The sequence below is a fragment of the Pteropus alecto genome, unplaced genomic scaffold, assembly GCF_000325575.1.
Source record: "Pteropus alecto unplaced genomic scaffold, ASM32557v1 scaffold7, whole genome shotgun sequence".
Taxonomy (NCBI): domain Eukaryota; kingdom Metazoa; phylum Chordata; class Mammalia; order Chiroptera; family Pteropodidae; genus Pteropus; species Pteropus alecto.
In genome coordinates this window covers 63,012,122-63,033,001 of record NW_006494614.1, presented here as the reverse complement: position 1 = coordinate 63,033,001, position 20,880 = coordinate 63,012,122, and the positions used below count along the sequence as shown (strand labels likewise).

General features: G+C 58.8%; 1 protein-coding gene across 1 annotated transcript in view; it reads left to right on the top strand.

Annotated features, from left to right (window-relative positions):
• Positions 1–20,880, top strand: part of PIEZO1 (piezo type mechanosensitive ion channel component 1) — a 64,286-nt gene that overhangs the window by 27,316 nt on the left and 16,090 nt on the right. The window contains 15 exon segments of the mRNA XM_006927128.3: positions 4,808–4,903; positions 11,426–11,548; positions 12,607–12,649; positions 12,765–12,903; positions 16,245–16,413; positions 16,564–16,777; positions 16,880–17,051; positions 17,228–17,332; positions 17,414–17,507; positions 18,222–18,322; positions 18,876–19,136; positions 19,762–19,873; positions 19,954–20,132; positions 20,212–20,360; positions 20,492–20,674. Of these exon segments, the coding sequence (XP_006927190.1) occupies positions 4,808–4,903; positions 11,426–11,548; positions 12,607–12,649; positions 12,765–12,903; positions 16,245–16,413; positions 16,564–16,777; positions 16,880–17,051; positions 17,228–17,332; positions 17,414–17,507; positions 18,222–18,322; positions 18,876–19,136; positions 19,762–19,873; positions 19,954–20,132; positions 20,212–20,360; positions 20,492–20,674 (2,140 nt within the window).

Here is a 20,880-nt window from a genome sequence, read left to right as displayed (position 1 = left end):
CGCCCCCACCCTCATCCTATTGTTCCTGGCTCAGGAAAAGGCATATTTCCCCCATGAGGTCACCATCCTGGCCACTGGCAGCTCCCTATGGGGAAGTGGGAGCTGCCTGGCAAGGCAGGCCCTGTCCCCTCTTCTCTGCTGTCTTTGGTCCCCACCTCCTCCCCCAGATGAATCCTTCCTCCTCTGCTGAAACCTGGAGCTGACCAAAACCTCCTCTATGCCTTCCCTGAGGTCAACTGGCCTTCAAGGCCAAAAGCAATACCACCTCTTCCAGGCAGCCTGCCCTCTTGCCCTGGGCTTCCTTGGTATGCACAGTCACAGTGGGGCCACGTTCATGGCCCTTAGACCAGCAACCCTAATGGACACACTCGTAGTGTTCCAAAAGCCCTGGACGTGGAGCCAGGAGTCTGGACCTAGGGCCTGGCTGCACCCCCCACCACAGAAGCCCTCCCCTCTGAGAACCTCTGTTTCCTCATCTAAACAATAACAGAGTGCAAGAGTTGGCTCAGGTTTTGCTATTGAAGCCAGTTTGCCTCTGCTCCTGTGCTGGCCCGAGGTCACTCTTGCTCTGCTGGCTGGCCTCTCGCCCGGTCCCCTGTCCCTGATGACAAGAGGAGGTCAACAGGGTGGGAACATCACCCAGCCCCTACCCTTAGCCCCCTCCCCCTTCCCCCCCTCCAGGCTGCCTTGCTAGGGCTGGGAGCCAGCAGCCCAGCTTTCCCAGCTCATGTCCCCTGGGCCGGCATCCAGAGCTGTCCGGGCGCCACCCGATGCCCAGTGCTAGCTTCCTGGTAGGGCTGATGGCAGAAGATAGAGTCAGGGCGGCCGGCCCATCTCACAGCCTGTCTTTGGGAGAGCTGGCACACTCTGGTAGGGCAGGAATGGCTTGAGTGGGCTGTGCTCAGACATCCTGGGGCCCCTAGGAGAGCTAGAGCCTCAGTTTCCTCATCTGTGTGAATGGAGACACTCACCTCCCAAGGCACTCTCTGCTTTTCACTGTCTAACTGTTGGATGTGTCCTCTGAGCCTCGACAGTGTCTTCCTCTGGGCAAGTCAGCTGTGTGCTGAATGAATAACTGGGGAGGGCATTGTTACCCACTCCGGGGCAGGCCTCATGCTGGGCTGTGGCACACATGGATTCCCCCGGGGTGGGGCAGCAGCCCGTCCACCCTGTACCAGGCCTGATAGGGCTGAAGTGCAGTCCATTCCAAAGAGCTACCCACACGCTCCCCTCTCTCTGACTCTTCATCTCCCATTTCCTGCTTTTGGCAAACAGAACTTCTCTGAGATTCTTTGCCTCCTGCTCAGCCTGGGGGTGGGGAGAGGATGGGGGAGGCCTGGCTCCAGAACACCCCATGGCTCCACCGACAGCAGCAGACTGGGTTCGGGCCAGCCCCTGCCCCTCAGGCTCTGGTTTCTGAAATCCTTCACTGATTTCAAGGGCTGTGGATTTGTTTATTTGGTAAAATATACATAACTTAAAATTTACCATCTTAACCGTTTTTTAAGTGCGTAGTTCAGTGGCATTAAGTGCGTGCTCAGTATTGTGCAATGATCACCACCATCCGTCCACAGGATTTTCTCATCATCCTAACCTGAAACTCTGTACCCATTAAACACTAATTCTACATTTCCCCTGTCCCAGCCTCAGGGTCTCTTACAGAGCCCGGCAGGGGAGCCCGCAGGCGACATGTGGAGGTGAGAACCTGTCCCTCTGAAGCTGTGCCTCTGCTGCCAGGAGCTTCCCTGGGGGCTATTTCACATTAGACACCCTGTCACGGGCTTTGTGCATGCCATCCCTGGTGCAGCCATCTGGCGTTGCTGGTAGATCAGAACATGAATACCGGGGGTCAGGGACCTGCAGAATAGGTCCTCGGGAGAAAGTTACTCTGATGAATGAGCGGGGTGGGTGTACGAAAGATCGGATGGACAAATGGGTAGATGGTGGATGGTAGATGGATGGGTGGGTGGGTGGGTGGATGGATGGATGGATGGATAGGGGAGGGTTCCACCTCTCTGGGGACGGGGCTGGGGCTGGCACTGTGGTGGGGAGAGAAGCAGAGCCCAGTAGCTCGAAAAGTGCAGTTCTGGAAAACGAAAAGGAACTTTAGAAGGCTTCTTGGCCATAAGTGCATTTCTTTTTTGCCTCTTGGGCCAGATGAGATTGATTTTTTTTAAATGAAAATGTATAATTGTTGAAAAACTTTAGATTTAGAGTTGAACTGATCACTATAGCTAGTGCGTGTAATGGAAAGAAGCATCTTAACTTTAGGGACGGCTCTCCGGGGAGTGGGGGCATGCTGCAGTGTCCAGAAAAAAAGGCGGGTAACCCCGAGTTCAGGACCACAGCACCAACCATGTGGTTCTTTGGGGTTCCCAACATGGTGGAGTGACAGAAGGGGCTTAGGGGGTCAGTGCGAAGGGACCGAAGCCAACGTCCCAGCCCTGCGCTCTGCACATCGCATCTGCGATTTGGTTAAGCCTCCTGATGACCCTTCGGGCCGGTAGTTTTAACCCCATTGTACAGATGCAGAAAGAGGCTTGGAGGGTGAGCCGGCTGCAAGGGTCACGAGGTTGGGGCGAGAGTGGGCCTGGCTGTGAGGCCGGTGGCTCCGTGTCCGGGCTCGGCAGCTCTGTGGGGGCAGTGCTGGCTCCTACTGCCTCCACCTCCTCTCACTTCCTGATGCCTGGGCTCCTCGGTCCCAGGGGCTCTGGTGAAGGTGGAGAGGGAGGTGGGTCGTGCTCCCTCTAAAAGACATCCTGGGGTCCTGACTCCTGGTGAGGATGGGGGACAGGCAGAGGTGTGGGCAGCCCCCCGGCACCACCAGTGACCATGGGCCTGGGTGTGAGGTCGAGTGTCAGCGGGAAGCTGCCAGAGTCTCAGTGGTCCGAGTTATTTGAGGAGTTCCTCCTTTGTCCTGGCCTCCAGGGTGGGACCACTGAGGGAGTCCAGCTATGGCCTGTCCCAACTGCAAAAGCCCCAAGAACCAAACCTTTCTAGCACAGGAGGACATGCCATTGTCTCCAGCTAGTGACTGGCAGTGAATGGTGCCACCTCTGCAGCAGCAGCTGCCCTCAGCCTGGTTCAGATACCTTTGTCTCCAGGAGACCCTGTGAAGGTCATTGTGATCAGGGCAGCTAGAGGCTGTGAGGCAGGCAGGGCCCAGGTCATGCCCCAGGGGGACCCCCATGCTTGGGAGGCACAGTCGGGGTGTAAAAGCATCTCTCAGATGAATACTGCCTGTTGGCGTCCTCCCCAGAGGCCTGTTATTCTGGCCCATTTTGTTCCCAGAGGAGATGACCTGGCCCTGGCTTATTTTAGCACACTCCACCTGGCCCTGTCACCTCCCCCAGGGAACATGGTCTGTGTAGCCACATCCACAGCCGAGCTCCAAGTCAGTGTTTCAGCCCTGGCTGTCCAGACAGCTGCTAGGGGGTGGTCTGAGAGATGGTTGGGCTCACGGCTGGCACTTGGGGGTCTGAAGGGCTGAGAGTGGAGGTGCAACAACAGCCCCCCCGGCTCAGCAGACGGTGTCTGGAGCCAGCTTTTATTCCATGCCTCTTGGTGGGAAGCAAAGGGGTTGAGTCCCACTGCTCCGTCACAGACATCTGGGCCGTGGGCACTGGTGCCTGCCAAGTTCTGCGCTGTCCTCTGGGCCTGGGTGGGCAGGGCTGGGGTCAACCTGGGCCAGCTCGCTAGTGGCAGTGACTGAGGAGTGGCACAGGCAGAGGGGCCTGAAGCCCTGGGGCCCTCTCCAGTGGTGCCTACATGCTGCTGGCCCCACTGGGCAGCGTGCAGTGCCTCTTTGGCACTCCAGGAAAGGCTGAATGGGCCCCAAGTTCCTGTGATGAAACCATCAAACATGTAGCATCTCCTTATCATCTCCTGATAACCCTCAGTTCCTGGGGTGGGCAAATGAGGTTCCTCTGGACACCCTGCTGCACTTCGTCAAGTTAGTGTCAAACAGGGTGAGACTCTGCAAAGTGCCCACAGGGTACAAAAACATGTTGTGGAGTTAATGAGAGGAAAAGCGGGAATGAGCTGTTGACCCAGAGGCAGAGGCCGGGGCCGGGCCAGACGCTCCTTGCTGGGCAGTGTTACTCATGTGGTGTGAAGGATTCTGGGGAAGGCACAGCCACAGAAACTGATCAAGCGGCAGGGGCAGGGCTACTGCAAAGGTGGCACGCTGCATCTGGGGAGAGCGGGGTGCGTGCATCCCTGTGGCTATACACAAGTGAAGGCTCCGAGAGCCGGACCCCAAAAGCCAATTGTACTGTATGTTAATTGAAAATATAAAATTTTAAAAAGAAGTAAAAGCAAGTTAGGAAGATCGGTCACTACCTCAGTGTCTGCTCACAGGAGGATGGACATGGCGCTGTCTGCGCCTGGGACACATGGACAGGACGTGATGAGAGCCACACGTTTCTACAGGGAGCAATCCCCAAAACGTAACATTGGCGAGCAGACTATTAGTGGGACTGAGTGACAGAGTGCATGCACTGAATGACAGGAAGTGTCAGGCGCTGTCTGGGGACACGGTGTGACAGTGGACGCGCACCGAGTGACAGGTGGCATGTTGCACATTTTCGTGATAGGTGGCGTGTCATATGTTCAGCACTGTGACTTGTACATGCAGGGAGATGGTCCACTTTGCGGGGATGATGAGCACGGCTTGGGGGGGACAACATTCTGGGGGGCAGTGTTGTGGAGGCAGTGTTGTGGGGAGTGAGGTCGGGGGGTGATGCAGGGGGCGCGGGGCTGATCCTCCCGTGCGCGCAGCCATGCTAACCATGCGTCTCCCCTGCAGCTTGCCTGCTCCGCTCCAACGCGCTCTCGCTGGTCTACCTGCTCTTCCTGCTGCTGCTGCCCTGGTTCCCGGGCCCCTCCTGGCACAGCATCCGAGGTAAGGGCTGGCAGTAGCTCCTGCCTGGAGATTGGCGGCGCGGGGCTCGGAGCTCTTTGTCCACATGCACCCAGCCCAATGGGAGGGAGGCACTGGGTCCTCTTCAGAAACCCTGGGCAGCGGACTTCCTCTCTGGTTTAACAGCCATGGGTAAAGGCTGAGCGGTCCCACGTCTCATTTTCATCAGAGACCCCTGCTACTTTCAGAATCCCTTTTCTGACCATGTGTTACAGGGACATGCTGAGGGTCATTGAGGGGATTCCCCTGACCCTGGGGAGTCTCAGACCCAGGGCTGAGGGCCAGCCAGTCTTCCCACAGGCCCCCTGTCATTCCCTACCCTGTCCCTAGCACTGTCCATGCAGCCCCTCTGTCCGGTGAGTCTCCAGCCAACCCTTAAGTCCAGCCACCACACTGGCTTTCCCTGCCCCCCGACCCCCGTAGAGTCAGGCTCCATATGTGTTCACCTGGCGCCCCCTGGGGCTTCGGGTAGCCAGGGACACTGTGTCTCCATCCAAGTCCTGAGCTCCTGGAGGGTGAGTCTCAGTCTGTGTAAATCACACAGATGGATGTGGGAAAGCCCATCAGGGGGCTATGCCCACAGGAGGGTCTGGACAGTGGGGCCCACAGTTCAGAGCCACCTGAGAGGGTCTGGAAGTAGACAGGTCATTGCCCCATCTCAGGATCCTGTGTAGGAGGGGGATGGGGCGTGTGCAGGAGTCCTACCCGCTGCCCAGCAGCACACAGGCAGGTCCCCTGGGGAGGGGTATGCAGAGCTGCAACAGATGACATCGGGCTAGATGGCAGGAGGGGCCCCACCCCTCATCCTGGGGCTTCTACCACCCACTCTCCAGGTACTTCAGTGTCCATTTTTGTCCTAGCTTTTCAGTCAGAAAAAGTGCTCAGGGACCCGTCCCTGAAGACTGTCCTGTGTCCCTGGGTGGGAACGGCTCTAGGTTTCAGAGGGTGAAGAGAGGAACCCAGGCTTAAAAGAGGGTCCTGGGGAAGCAGTTTGTCGGCAGCATGAGCCCCAATGCCCATCAGAGATGGGTGAAAAGTCACCCAGCAGGCAGGCTGAGGGTTTGGCTAAGGCCATGCAGGGAGACAGGCACTGCCCTTGGGAGGTGCTGGCGGCAGCAGACTGGCCCCTTGGGGGCCTTAGGAGCCTCTGAGTGTCCTGTGGCTGCTGAAACAGTCACCGCACTGAGGGGCTGGAACGGCGCGTGTTTGTTCTCTCGCATCTGGAGGTCGGAAGACCAGCGCCATCTCCCGGGTCTAGAATCAGGTGTCACAGGGCCGGTTTCTCCCGGAGGCTCCCAGAGAAAATTCATTTCCTGGTCTTTTCTGGCTTATTGGTCCCTGGCTCCTCCCTCCGTGGTCCAGGCCGGCACCCTGACTCTGGCCCTCCTCCCCTCTCCCAGGGTTAGGACCTGTGATTACCCTGGGCCCACCCAGGGACCCAGGATCAGCCCATTTTAAGGTCAGCTGATTGACAACCTGGTTTCCCTTCTCTGTGTAAGGAAACTTATTCATTACTGGGCTTGGACGTCCCATGAGGGGGTCATTCTGCCTCCTGCAGGGGGACAGGTCGCTCCCTCCCTGGCCCATCACAGGCTCTCTCCACCGCATAAGGCTGCCTCTTTGCTTGGGGCATTTGCAGGAGGCGCTAGTCTTGGAACACGGGGAGAGTTCAGGTGCGGAGAAGGGAGGGGCCCCAGCTTAGGCAAGTGCTAGGAGCTGCTGGGGACCAGGCCAGACCCCTCCCAGGGTGACTCAGCTGTCCGCCCAAGACTCTCAGCTCAGGCCAGCTGGGCCCCCCTCCCTCCCTGGGGGAGGGCCTGCTGGGCAGAGTCTGCCACCTATACCATCCTCTTCTCTCCGTGGAGCCAGTTCTGTCTGTTCCCAGGCCCTCAGCTAAAAGCCGCTTGTCGGTAAATATTTCAGTAAATATTTCATCCCCTTTACGTGACTGGAAAACACTTTCCTCTGATCAGTAGTGGAGAAAGTGCAGGCTCGGGCCAGGGCAAGAGGAGTCCAGAGTAGGGAGGAGAGGCATTGGGAAGACTTCCCTCCTGGCCTCTGTCTGTCCATCTGCCAGCATCAGAGGCCCTTCGGGGACGGGGAGACTGTGGGTTTTTCCGGGCGGGAAAGAGGAAAATGGGAGGCCTGCCCATGCCTGAGTGCCTGGCCGAGGGTTGTGCAGCGTTGGGCCTTAGCACTGGCTCCTGGAGGAAGATCCGATGCTGTCCAGGGCCCCCATGGGCACTGACCCCTGACCCCATCCCCACGTGGGCATCTGCCTGAGCCAGGGGGAGCTGGGGTGGAGCTCCCGGTGCAGGGAGGGAAGGAGAACGGAAGTGTCTGCCTCAGTGTTTCCTCAGGGAAGTTCCAGCACCTTCCTTGGTCACTTTGGCCAGCAGTGGGGGCCACCGCACAGGGGCTGGGGCTGCGGGCATGGGCCACGTGCCCACAAAAGGCCGGGTGGAGATGCAACAGAAGCTGTAGGAAGACCATGGGGTCAGTTCCCAGTGACCGGATTAACATTTAGGGACTCGAAGAGGCCCCTCCCTGCCTTGGAACAGAACCCACCTGAGGCTGCCCTGCCGGCACCTGGGCGTTGCTTTAACTCAGGTGCTTGCACAAAGGGCCTGGCAGGCAGGGCCGTCTGGTCCGCTTCTCAGGGCAGTGCACCTGAGGATCCCTAACGTCTGCTGGCTGAGGAGATGAGGTGCCCTGTGTGTCATTCTCGTCATCCTCGCCTAAACAACACGTCTTGTAATCTCATGCCTGTGAACAGAAGATGCCCCCACCCAGGTCTCAGCGGAGCAGACGATACATCCCCTCCCCCAGTAGGGCCTCGTGGCTCAGACTTTGGTTTACGCCCTGCCCGGTCCCTGTCCCCACCTCTCTGGACAACTGGAGGACACCTCTTCCCTTGGCTTCTCAGGGCACTTCTTGGAACACTCCTGTGCCACCCTGAGGGATCCCAATGTACACCCCACTCACCTTGCTTGGCCTTTGCCTGGCTCGTGTGTGTGTATGTGTGTGTGTGTGTGTGTGTGTGTGTGTGTATTGGGAGTGGGGCCTCTCATCACAGCCCAGCTCAGCCCCAGGGTTGGCACCACACCTACAAGGGGCCTGGGCTGCCCCAGAAGAGAGCAGTGTGAGTGGGCCCTTCATGGGCCACAGTTCAGGTGGAAGGCTGGGGATCTGTGAACTGTGGCTGGGAGGTAGACAGTGAGAGTCAGGACCCTGCTGAGGGCAGGGACCCTCTGGAGCCTTTGCAGACTGAGCAGCCACCATCAGGCCCATTTTAGGGAGTTCATACCCAGGGCTCCCGCTCTGGGCCAGACACATGCTCTTTTATAACCACCCTTTGGGAAGACCCCACCTTCCTGAGCTTCTGCAACCCACAGCCTCTCAGCCCCGCTCCCTATTTCCTTGGAGATTCCTGCCTAAGCCCAAAGCCCCTAAGTGGGAGCCCCAGCACCTTAAGGAGGGGCGATGTCTGTGCCCACCCCTCCCCCACCGTGCACAGAGGTGGGGGGCACTGGCCACACAAGGGCAGGGCTTGTCCTTCCATGGTGCTCCTTGCTCTTTCAGGCCTCCAGTGTCAAGTTCCAGGAGAGAGGACAGGCAGCAACAGTATCAGATGGTCTAATGCCCTCCTCCCTGCTCCCGCAGCTTCCCCACCCCCTGCCCACTAATGGCACCCGTTCCTCCCAGCACTCAGGGCCCGTTCCTCCCAGCCTCGTTGTCCACAGAGACCTGTTTCCAGTACCTCTAATGGGCCCTGGCCACACCCCTTATCCCTCCCGAGCGGATGCAGGGATCCCTCACCTGCCTGACCCCCTGCTCTCACCTAGAGCCAGAGCTGCCCTCTGGGCTTGCCCATCCCTGCTGCCCACTTGTGAATTCCCAGGGGGACTGTCTGCTCCCAGTGCAGTTGGGCACAGGCAGGCGAGAGCATCCCAGCTTTGATAGGCGGTGTGTTGAGTGCCAGGCAGGGCCTCCCATCAGGCCAGGCCAGACTCCAATTCCCGGAGGTCAGGCCAGCAGATGTGGTGGGGGAGCCGACCAAGTGAGGGGAGCAGGGGCTCGGCAGGGCCCCGGAGGGATTCCAGATGCCATTATACCCCCAAGGAGGTATCAGTAGCTCAGGGCTGAGGACAGGGGACTCTTAGAGATGGACGTTTGGGGATGCTGGCAAGCACGTGGGGATCCACGGCCATCCCTGGAGAAGACGATCAGGTTGGAGCACTTGTCTCAGTGGGGCATCACTCCAGGCACATGTTTCCCAGGGGTGCCTCTTGGACCCGCCCTGCCTCTTCCAGCTGGGCAAGAGGAGCTAAAGTCACCGAGCCAGGGCTCCAGCCCTTTGGTTCCGTGCTGACTCAGGGTCCAGGACACTGTGGAGCCAGCCAAGAAGCGAAACGGGAAGGGGAGGGCAAGACAGTGGGAAGTGCTGACATCTGATGTGCCCGCTAGGCGGATGTCCGGGGGTCCTGGATGAGAAGGCTGTCAGGTGTGAGGCAGGTAGGTGTTCCGGTCACTTTCCTACTGAGGGGCTTTCGCCCTGACTCGTGGGCCCTGCCGTGTATGGGAGCTCATCAGTCTGGGTAGCTGTCAAGGCCGGCCTCAGGTCTCCATAGCTTGGGAGCAGGGTGAGTCCACAGAGTGGGGCAGGGGCTCTCCCACCACATCACCCATTGGGACTTCCCAGATCTGTACGAGAGGTGTCATGTAGGTAGGCTGGGCAGAGGGAAGGCCGAGCCGTGGTAGGGAGGAAGCTCTCCCTTCTCACCCTATGGCTGCTGTGAGTTCCTAGTTGGGAGGGAGTATGGGCCAGCCTCTGGAAAGTTCTCCCCTCACCCCCCAGCCCTGCACAGCGCCCACTGGCAGCCCAGCTCTGTACTCCTGTGGAGAGGCCCATGGCCTCTCCCTCCTCTTGGCCTGGGGCTCTGAGCAGAAGGGCCCAGCCAGGGCCCAGGGCCAGACTCTCCCATTCATTTTCCGTTTCTTCTTCCCGCCAGCGAGCTGTTTCTTCCACCAGCTCCACCCTGCTCTCCCTCTTGCTCACCCCTGCCCACCACAGATCAGAGGCTGCAATCGAAGGGTCAGAATGTCAGGGCTTGGAGGGACCTAGAAAGGAGTGAAACCGAGAGGTTGTCGGGATCCTACCTGGGTGCCTCTCTGGGCTGCCTAGGGGAGTCCTTCCCCCAATCTGAGCCTGGCTTTCCTTGGCAAAGTCAGGCAAGACAGCATGTGAATGACATGTCACTCAGCAGTTTACCTGCTGGGCCAGCCCTGGGGTAAGGGAAACAGGCCAGTTCTGAGTCTCTTCAACAAATAGTGATTGTGCTAAAAGACAGTGAACAAAATGGACAGGGCCCCTGAGCTTGCCAGCCTCTGGCAAGAGAAAGAAGGCTGGTTAGATGGTGACCCCACCTGTCCCTGGGAAGTCGAAAGAGGGGCCCAGCTGCTCTGTAAGTGTCAGCAGCAAATCAGATGGCTGGCAAGGGTGAGGACTTGGGGGCTTCTGCCAAAAAGCCAGGGACTAGAGAAGGAAGCTGCCCGCTCCCAGTGTCCTTAACCCAGGACTCAGAGCTCAGAGTACAGCAGTCAGAACTGAACAGAGGTTTCTGGTCCTGGCCCCTGCACAGAATGAGAGCTGCCCACCCACTCGCGGGGCAGAAGTGACTCCAGGGCTCCCCGAGTCCTCCCTTCACGGGGGCCAAGGCCGCCCAGCTCTCTCCCTGCAGCCCAGGTCTCCTTATCAGGTGGGCTGAATCCTCCTTCCCAGGGAGCAGGGTCCAGCCATGGTCGTGAATGCCTCTTCCTGCCAGGCTCGAGGCAAAAAGAGGCACTTGTCCAGGGCTGCCCCTGCCTGTGCTCACGGGCTCCTGGGCCCATCTCTACCTTGGCTTCTCCCTCCACGAGGTCAGGCCCTCAGGATGATGAGGCTCTCAGCAAGTGGCCATTGTTCCTTTCTGAGATGACTTGTTCTATACACATGTTGGAAGCATTTAGCTCCATGTTACCCTCCCCTGCAAGAGGGCAAGGCTCACCCCACTTTCATCGAAGAGCCAGGATCCCAGCCTGCCCTCCTCTACCCCCTGATCCCGGGGCATGATTTCAGTCCATACACGGTGGGCGAAGCAGCATTCTGTGGCCAGGGCCGAGCAGAGTGACACAGATGTTTGCTGGACACGTGAACAAACCCGAAGGTGTCTCCCCAAGCCTAGAGGGCTTTTCTAGTGCTGGCTCCTGCCCCTCACTGCCCCATAGCCCCAGACAGCAGGTGAACTGTTGTGCTCAGCTGATTCCTTGCTTTGTGACTAGAAAAGTCACTTCATCTCTCTGTCTATAAATCGGAGGTCACGATAGTGCCCACCTATGGGGCTATTGTGAGCAGTCAGTGGAATGGTCCAGAGCACTGCATGAGATCAGGTGCTGACCCCCAGGACACACTCTTTGTGTGTCCAGGGCTGTGTACTGGCCTCATCCCTCCCTTTCTGCCCACAGGTCACACTGGCCGCCTCCTCCGAGCCCTGTTGACCTTCAGCCTCCTCTTCCTCGTGGCCCACTTCACCTTCCAGATATGCCTGCGCACCGTGCCCAGCCTGGACCAGCTTCTGGGGTCAAACTGTGAGTCCTTGAGGGGTGGAGAAGCGGCTGCCCAGGGGCAGCAGGTTTGGGGGAGAGCTAGTGTCCTTCCTGAGCTAACTGGAGGGTGGAGGGGAGAGAGGGAGCCACGGAAGCCCTGCAAGAAACTTGTGTCTCCATGGGGAGGTTGGCTGCCCTGCCTCACCCAGGCTTTGCCCAATGTGGGCCACCCCCTGAGAGCCTGTCCATGACTTATGTTTAGCCGAGATGGCCCATGTTAAGTGCCCCGGTAATGGCTGGCTGTGGGGCTGGGCTAAGCACTGGTGTGGTGCTAGTTCCAGAACCTGGAGTACCACTCTTGGGGCGGCCCTGGTCTTCTCGGTGTCTCTCCCCTCCCCGCCCCTCCCCCTCTCAGTCAGCATCTTTCTCCAGTACCTGCTGGGGCTTAGAGTCTCAGCCTCACTGCCCCGCGCCCTTGCACCCCTTGGCCTGTTGGCACCCAGCCCTCCAACACCATTGACGTCAACCCCCTGGTCTTCAGATGAGGGAGCCCCAGGTTCCCAGGCCTCCTGCCTGGCTGGGGTCTCCCACCTCCAGATTCTCCAGGCTCCTGCCTGGCACACTCAGCCAGGTGGGCATGCAGGTTGCCTCACCAGACTTCTGGTTTTGTTCCCTGATGAGTGTGCCCCTCCTCTGTTTAGAAACTGGAGGGAAGTTAGGTGCCTCACTGTGTGCCAGTCCTGACCAGGCCTCCTCACTGCAGCCCCTAAGGAGCAGCTGGCCCCAACCGATGGGTCTGAGAGCCTGGTCCAGCCTCCTAGCCACATCAGCTCTGCTGAGGCCGCACACTGCCCAGCTGGGCTGTGAATCCCATTCTGCCAGGCAGAGCTAATGGGCCTTTGATCTGTCTGGCTTTCCTGGCTGGGTTTCCGTCTCCCTACCAGAAAAGGCAATGTTTTCAAGCATCCCAGAAACCAGCCATAGGCTTCCTGGAGACCAAGGGTTCCATGACTCTGGAGATCCGAGGGCCTCCTGTTGACTGGAGGGGGTTTTTCAGGTTTCACCCTCCTGACCCGGTTCCCCCGCACCTTTCTCCACAGGCAGCCACTGGGAGAACCTCTCCCGACTCGTAGGGGTCACGAGGTAAGACCCCCCAGGGGATTTCCTGGGCCCAAGAGTGGGATCCCCCACTCCATGCGCCACCTCCACTGGCACCTGCCTTCTTGGGCCAACCAGTGGGCTCTCCTGCCCTTCACAGGCTGGATCTGAAGGATATCCCCAATGCTGTGCGACTGGTGGCCCCCGACCTGGGCATCCTGGTGGTCTCCGCTGTGTGCCTTGGCCTCTGTGGGCGCCTCGCACGGGAAGCCCCGCAGAACCAGTGTGCCCGGGAGCCGGTGAGCTGTGGTGGGCAGGGCGCAAGTGTGTAGGGGTGGAGCATCCTAGAGCTGCATCCCAGACACCTGAGGACTATTTTACTTTCTTTTTCTGTTTTTCCTTTTTTTTTTAACAAATGTGGGCTTTTAGTTATAAGAATCAGTACTGTGCAAATTATAAAGAAGTAAGAAACCAGAGGGGAGAGAAGGTACGTTGCCCATGGGGGTGGGGTACACTAGCAAGGCAGCACGTGTCCCTTTAAAACCTGGTCCTGGCAGGGCTCCTCCTTGGGGGACACCTGCAGAGACCCCAGACAACATCTGTGCCTTTAGAGATTGTTCTGGAGGAGATTCTTTGTGGTCACAGGACAGTAGGGAGTCAGCAGTGCTAGAGGATGGTTTGTGCCAAACATCAGGGAGTCCTTGGGACGAATGGACAGATGGACTGATGGACACAGAGATGGACATTTGAGAAGCCTCACCCACAGCATTGTCAGCGGGCTCGTGGGCAAGGTGGGGGCCGTGTAGGCTCAGAAGCCAGCAAGGCTCTAAATCAGAGACGGTCCTTAGAGGGTCCCAAGTCTTCCCTTCGGCAAGACGTGAGCACGGGGCCCTGATGGCCTCCTCAGTTGAAGGCTCAGCACTCTTCTGACCTGTACAGGGTCTGTGGCCATGAGTATGGCCTGGTCTCCAGGGCTGGGTGGGATCTGTGACAGTCCAGGCGTCCAGGCACAAGAGCCTCCCAGTGGCCGTAAGCCCCTTCCATACCCCCATGCCTTTGTCCAGTAGCTGAGGCGTGTGGGGCATGACCTTGACCCACAGAAGAGCCCAGAGAGATAAGGCAGCTTCTCATAGCAGGTCAAGATGTTCAGCCTGCAGCTGACTCAGCCTGCTGCCTTGCCCATCACTGCCCCGTCCCACCAGGCAAGGCTGGTACCCCCATTTCAGAGGGGGATACAGGGACTTGGAGGCCAAGTGTCTTTTCCAGGTCTTTGTGGGGGGTTAAGCCAGGGCTGCGACTGCCCTTCTGCTTGCTCTCAGGGTCCCCTCCTGACTGGGTCTCCCTCCTTTCCCACGGGGGCACGTGGGCACCAGCAAGTATATGGGCCAAGGCCGCCTCTAGTCTCCTCATTAGCAGAACCAAGGCTTCCTGGAACAGCTCTGCCGGGAAGGGGCTGGACTGTTCTCGAAACCTGTGGGTGGGCAGGAAGAGTCAGCCTCCCACCCCACGCTGCCCATTGGGGCTGGACTCTGGTCCGCCGTGTGACTGGGACAGCTCACCTTTGCCTGCACGCCCTCAGTGGCATAGAGCCTGCGCCATCCTGCTGACCTAGGTGCAACGGGTGTGGACAGATCCTGGAGCACGGCAGTGGGAGCACCCTTCACAGGTGCCTACTTTTAAAACCCAGAGCTAGGAGCAGCCCAAGTGCTGCGTGACACTGCCTGGCAGGGCCACATGCACACATGGTGCACACAATTGTGTACGTGTACACATCCAGATTGTCACACCCATGCACACGCATGCTCTGACGGGGTGAGATGGGCTGTGGCAGGAGGTAAGGAGACGAGTGGACACTTCTGCCTGTCATGGCCTGTGGAACCAGCCGAGTCGGAGCCAGGGCCAGGGCTGGCTGGGCTGGATGCCACGGGCAGCCCCAAGCACCTGTCTTTCCACTCAGCAGCTGCCTCTGTTTTTCCCACTCGCAGAAATGCTCATTTTTCACAGTCCTTCTCAGAAGCTTTCCCAGGGTCTGGGCCAGGCTGTGGGCGGGGGTGAGCTCAGGCCAGGCTGCTGTACCTGCCAGTGGCTATCTCCTCCATCTGGGCTGGCTGGGGCCTCCCACTCCTTGCATTCCAGGGTCTAAAGGGGGAACCCCGATTACACATCTGACCTCAGGGGCCTGGGTCCTGCTCTCATATCTTGGTCATGGATATCCTATAGCCCTTTCCCCCTGGCCTGCTCCCTTCCTTCCTTCTGAGTACAGCCCAGCTGGACCTCCCTGGGGCCTCCCCACTCCTGCAGGCTCTGTGAGGGCAGGACCTGTCTGATTCACCTCTTCTGTCCAGCCCCCACCCACCTCTGACAGACTGGAAACAGTCTCAGAGGTTAGGTGATTTGCCCAAGGCTGCACAGACGAGAGATCGGAACTGATATCTGACCAGGTCACCTGGATCTAGAGCCTCTGCTCTCAGTCTGGATGCCTAGTGCTGCCTCAGCTACTAGGAAAGGCGTTGTCAGGGCACTCAATGTACAGATGGGGACCTGGGGGGGCAGGCATCTGACACAGAGTCTATGATCTGTCTCACCCTGGCTCTTCCCTGCCTAGGAAGCAGCTCCATTTCAGGAAACCTGAGGTAGGGCTGGGGCAATAGGCCCTGTTGGATCTCTGTCCCCACTGTTGACAGGGGAGTCCTGGAAGGGCCATCCTGTTTCCTCCTGGGTGGTTGGCCACCTCTGTGTCTCCAGAGGGTTGACCTCTAGAAGAGTTGGCAGGATGCAGCAGGAGACCCCAGCACCTGGCTGTGCCTCAGAGGGTCCATCTGTCATTCTGCAGAGGCCCCATGGGGAGCAGAGGGTGAGCAGGGTGCAAACAGCCATATAATTTGGGAATTCCTCTGAGCTTCTGCTTCTTATAAGGAAAGTACTACTTCAGCCCATGGAACCAAGTATAACAGGTGTAAAGGGGCTCTGTAAACTGTAAAGTGAAGTGCACACTTTGGAGCACGGCAGTGGGAGCACCCTTCACAGGTGCCTACTTTTAAAACCCAGAGCTAGGAGCAGCCCAAGTGCTGCGTGACACTGCTTTCCTTTTTTCTAAAAAGGAAAGCAGTGCCCATGGAACCAAGTATAACAGGTGTAAAGGGGCTCTGTAAACTGTAAAGTGAAGTGCACACATGTGCATGTACTGCTTTCCTTTTTTCTAAAAATCCCTGCTTGAGCCCTTTCAGGGGCCAAACTGAGCAGGATCAGGGGCTTTCAGGACACATGCAGGAATCTGTGAGGCCTATCTGTCCTGGGGGGACGGGGGGTTCAGGGTGGTCTAGATGGGGAGATAAAAAAGAGGCCCTTGAAGGGTTACAGAATAGTCCAAGGTCAGTCTGCATGGGTCAGTCATCGTGTGTGCCGGGGCTTGGCAGGAACTTGTTTGGGGCTGGGGTGGGCCGCCTCCAGGAAGGCCTGCCAGGGCTATGCACTTGAGTGAGGCAGCGGGAAGGTAGTGGGCAGACCGTGGGCGCAGAGGGTGGCACAGGTCTGTGCTCAGGCTGGCAGTCCGTTGGCCCTCAGAGGAGCAGCCCCTATTCCTCCCTAGTGGCTTGAGTGCTGTGCCTCTGACCTCCAGCCCTCCCTGTGACCTTGGCAGGACGATGATGACAGAGACGTGGACACCGGCTGTCCGGCAGGGCTGCAGGGATCTCTTGTGCTGGCTCCCAAGCGGAGGTCACGGCTGGCCACCCGGTTCCGGATCACAGCTCACTGGCTGCTAGTGGCCGCCGGACGGACCCTAGCCATAGTGCTGCTCGCGCTGGCAGGTACCCACTGGGCAGAGAGCGGGGATCCTGGCACTGGCTGTCATACTGGGAAGGCTTTTGGCACCTGCCAAGCTCCCTGCTGACCAATAAGATGGAGGTCCCACAGCCCCAGCCAGGTATGACCCTGCATGCCCCTGTCTGGTCCTGCAGGCATCGCCCACCCCTCGGCCTTCTCCAGCGTCTACTTCCTGGTCTTCTTGGCCATCTGCACCTGGTGGGCCTGCCACTTTCCCATCAGCCCCCTGGGCTTCAGCGTACTCTGTGTCATGGTGGGATGCTTTGGTGCTGGCCACCTCATCTGTCTCTACTGCTACCAGATGCCCTTCGCCCAGGATATACTCCCACCTGCCAGCATCTGGGCCAGGTGAGAGCTCACCCACACAGACCCATTTTGTCCCTTCGTCCTGGACCTGCCCATGTGCCCTTCCCCTCAGCCAGAGGTCAGTGCCGTGTCTTCTCTGCATAGGGTTTTTGGTCTTAAGGACTTCGTGGCCCATACGAACTGCTCCAGTTCCAACACACTGGTCCTTAACACCAGCCACGACTGGCCCGTGTACGTGAGCCCCAGCATCCTGCTGCTCCTGTACTACACTGTGACCTCACTCCTGAAACTCCGCACACACCACCCCCCAGACCAGGTGGGTGCCTAGGGCTGGTGCCCTTCTCTGTCCTCATACCTCTGGACCCACCCCCCCTCAACACACACACACACACACACACACACACACACACACACACACCCACCCCCTCCTTCAGGCCATAGCCCTTGGGTGGGGTGAGGAGCTGAGCTCTGCTCTGGTTTCTGCAAATGAAGGAGGCTGCCAAAGTCGAAAAACGGGAAGTGGAGCTGACTGAGGTGGACCAGTGGCCCCAGGGCCAGGCCAGGGCTGCAGCCTCCAAGGAGGAAGGAGCTGCCCAGGTGAGGAATCCAGGCTGAGTGGTGGGGCCAAGTCAACCTGCCCACGGGCTCAATTCATTGGGTCTTGGCTCACCTCTGCAGCACATGACACCCACGCCCATGGGGCCTGACCCTGAGGCCGACAACTGCATCGTGCATGACCTGACCTGCCACAGCCCGATCCAGCAGCGCCCCAGTGAGTAGGACACAGCCAAGACAGCCTAGTAGACATGGGCACACTGGTGCTGCCCCCTGGTGGCCACTGAGTGGTAGCGCCATGTCAGCCTCTCCAGCTGTGCCCATCTGGGGCCATGAAGCTGACTGATCCCCAAGACCCTGTGGAGGGTAGGAGGGACCCCATGGCTCCTACCCGCTCCCTACCTGCCTCCCAGTTCCTAAAACACTAGACTGCTCTGCCTTGGGCTGGCCCCAAGGCCCACGGTGGCTGTCTGTCATCCAGGTAGATGCTGGCCTGGGAACTTTGTGTAGCAGCATCCCCATTGGGAGGGCTATTGTTCTTAAGCTTTGATTTCCATTTTGTGAATTGCCCCTGAATGAAGCAGGAGCTGAACTGCTGGACTCAGAAGCCGGCACCCTGGGGACTTGTATGCCCACAGCTGGAAGGGGGTCAGGGCCATCTTGTCCATCCTGTCCCTTCAGAGCCTTGGAAACTGAGGCCTGGAGAGGGGTGAGGACTGACCAGGGTTACACAACAGTTGGGAGCAATGTGAAACAGGAGCCTGCCTTTTCTGCCCCCGGGGGCCAACGAGTGCCAACTGCTGAGCAGGTCCCTCCTCTCACCGGGCTCTAGCACCCTGGCCACATTTTGGGACAAAATCAGGTGTGAGCAAGGGACTCTGGCCTATTGATTTTGGAGCTTCCTGAGTGATTCCTGTCCCCTGCTCCGTAGTGCGCCCCAGGCTGGCTGAGCTGAGAGAAACATCACCACTCCACGGCCTGGGTCACCTCATCATGGACCAGAGCTATGTGTGTGCCCTCATCGCCATGATGGTAAGGAGCAGCCTGCCCGGGTTCCCTCACATGTACCAGGAGGCAGATGGTAGCCCATGTTTCACAGCCCAGTGCCACCTCACCAGAAATGGATGGAGCTGTGTCCTCCTGGGCCAAGAACCACCTGGGTAGCCCACAGCTGTGTGTATGAGCACATGTGTGTGTGAGCATGTGTGAATATGTCTGTGAATTTGAGCATGTATATGTTTGAATGTGAATGTGTGTGAGTGTACACGTGTGAGCACTGTGAGCATGTGTGTGAACATCTGCAAATGTGTATGAGTGTGTGTGTAAATGAGTGTCCACATGAGCATGCAAGCATGTGTGTGGATGTGTGTGTGTGAGCATGTTTATGTATGTGTGTGTGTGCATACATGTGGTGGTAGGGGGCGTGTGTCCTGTGTTACTGTGCTTCAGACTGACAGGGCATGTTCGCCTTCCTGTCTGAGCCCCTCTCTGGGGGCCCCACCCCCTCAGCATCCTGGGGGAGCAGGTCAGGGCTGGGCTGGGCTGGGTGGACTGTGCAGCCTGCCCACCAGCCCCTGCCATCCAGGTGTGGAGCATCACCTACCACAGCTGGCTGACCTTCGTGCTGCTGCTCTGGGCCTGCCTCATCTGGACTGTGCGTAGCCGTCACCAGCTGGCCATGCTCTGCTCGCCCTTTATCCTGCTCTATGGACTGGCGCTGTGTGGCCTGCGCTATGTGTGGTCCATGGACCTGCGTTCCGAGCTGCCCACCACCCTGGGTCCTGTCAGCCTGCGCCAGCTGGGGCTGGAGCACACCCATTACCCCTGCCTGGACCTCGGTGCCATGGTGAGTGCCTCCCACCCCAGGGCACCTGTGAGCATACACTAGTGCCTTGGGTTTCTGCATGAAGACCCGTGACAGTACCATTGTTCATCATCTAGTTCCCTGTGGAATGGGAGCTCTGGAAGGGTGGGCCTGTTTCTAGCGGTCACCATCGGGTTCCCACTGGCCAGCCCAGAGTAGTTGCTTGAGTGAATGAGTGATGACCTTATGTTGTAGCGGGCACGGTCCCCATCTCCCTGACACAGGTACCTTTAGTGTTGCACGCTGCTTCTGGGTCTGAGTCTCAATGGGTTCATATCTCACCATGCGAGACTTGTGAGCCCATGTGCATGCATGTGTATGCAGATGTGTATGCAGAGGTGAACCTGTGTGCACACACACATGTGAGCCTGTGCATATGTGAATGTGAGCAGATGTATGAGCCTGTGCGTGCAAATGTGTGTGCTTGTGTGTGAACTTGTGTGCAGGTGTGTATGTGACAGGCTAAGCTTTTGCCTGCAGGGGGCTGAGCTGGCTGCCTCCCTACTGAGGGTCTTTCCTCCGCCCACATCTTCTTGGGCTGGACACTGGCTTTGGGAGGGGTGCCAGGCCACCTGGCCCTCAGTGACGCCGCCTCACCCCGTCCCAGTTGCTGTATACCCTGACCTTCTGGCTCCTACTGCGCCAATTTGTCAAAGAGAAGCTGCTGAGGAGGAAGAAGGTGCCCCCTGCACTGATGGAGGTCACCACTGGAGACACAGGTGAGCAGTCAGGGCAGTTAGGTCAGCCCCCTCCCACCTGGTCCTAAAGTCACACCTCTGACCCCTGGCTTGGCCCACAGAGCCCACAAGAACGCGGATGCTGCTCCAGAGCCTGGGGGAGCTGGTCACAGGCCTCTACGCCAAGTACTGGATCTACGTGTGTGCTGGCATGTTCATCGTGGTCAGCTTCGCCGGCCGCCTCGTCGTCTACAAGATCGTCTACATGTTCCTCTTCTTGCTCTGCCTCACCCTCTTCCAGGTGCCTGGGGTGGGCAGGGTGGGACCCTCAAGCAGCTAGGCCTCACTGCAGGAGGGCCTCACACACCCTGTCCTTGCAGGTCTACTACAGCCTATGGAGGAAGCTGCTCAAGGTGTTCTGGTGGCTGGTGGTGGCCTACACCATGCTGGTGCTCATTGCCGTCTATACCTTCCAGTTCCAGGACTTCCCCATGTACTGGCGCAACCTGACGGGCTTCACTGACGAGCAGTGAGTTGCGGGTGGGCAATTGGACAGGCAGGCGGGTGGGGTTCGGGCACGGGCTACTCATTTCTTCGGGCCCGAGGCTCTACATTGGGGAACCCGGGGGCCGGGCAGTGCTGACGGCCCACCCTCCCCAGGCTGGGGGACCTGGGCCTGGAGCAGTTCAGCGTGTCCGAGCTCTTCTCCAGCATCCTCATCCCCGGCTTCTTCCTGCTCGCCTGCATCCTGCAGTTGCACTACTTCCACCAGCCCTTCATGCAGCTCACTGACCTGGAGCACGTGCGCCCGCCCAGTGCCCACCGCCTGCGCTGGGCTCACAGGTACGCCTGCCCCCTCCAGGTGGCCCACCTCCCCTGCAGCCTCTGAGGGTGGTGGGCTCTGGTCTCAGCTCATGAGAGGGTGAGGGGAAGGCTTGGAGGTCTGCAGAGTATTGCCCCACTTCAAACTAGTACAGAGAAGGGCCTCGTCTACGAGGAGACAGGAGGCTGGTGTGACCTGGGACAGCGGGAAGTCCTTGGCCACCACC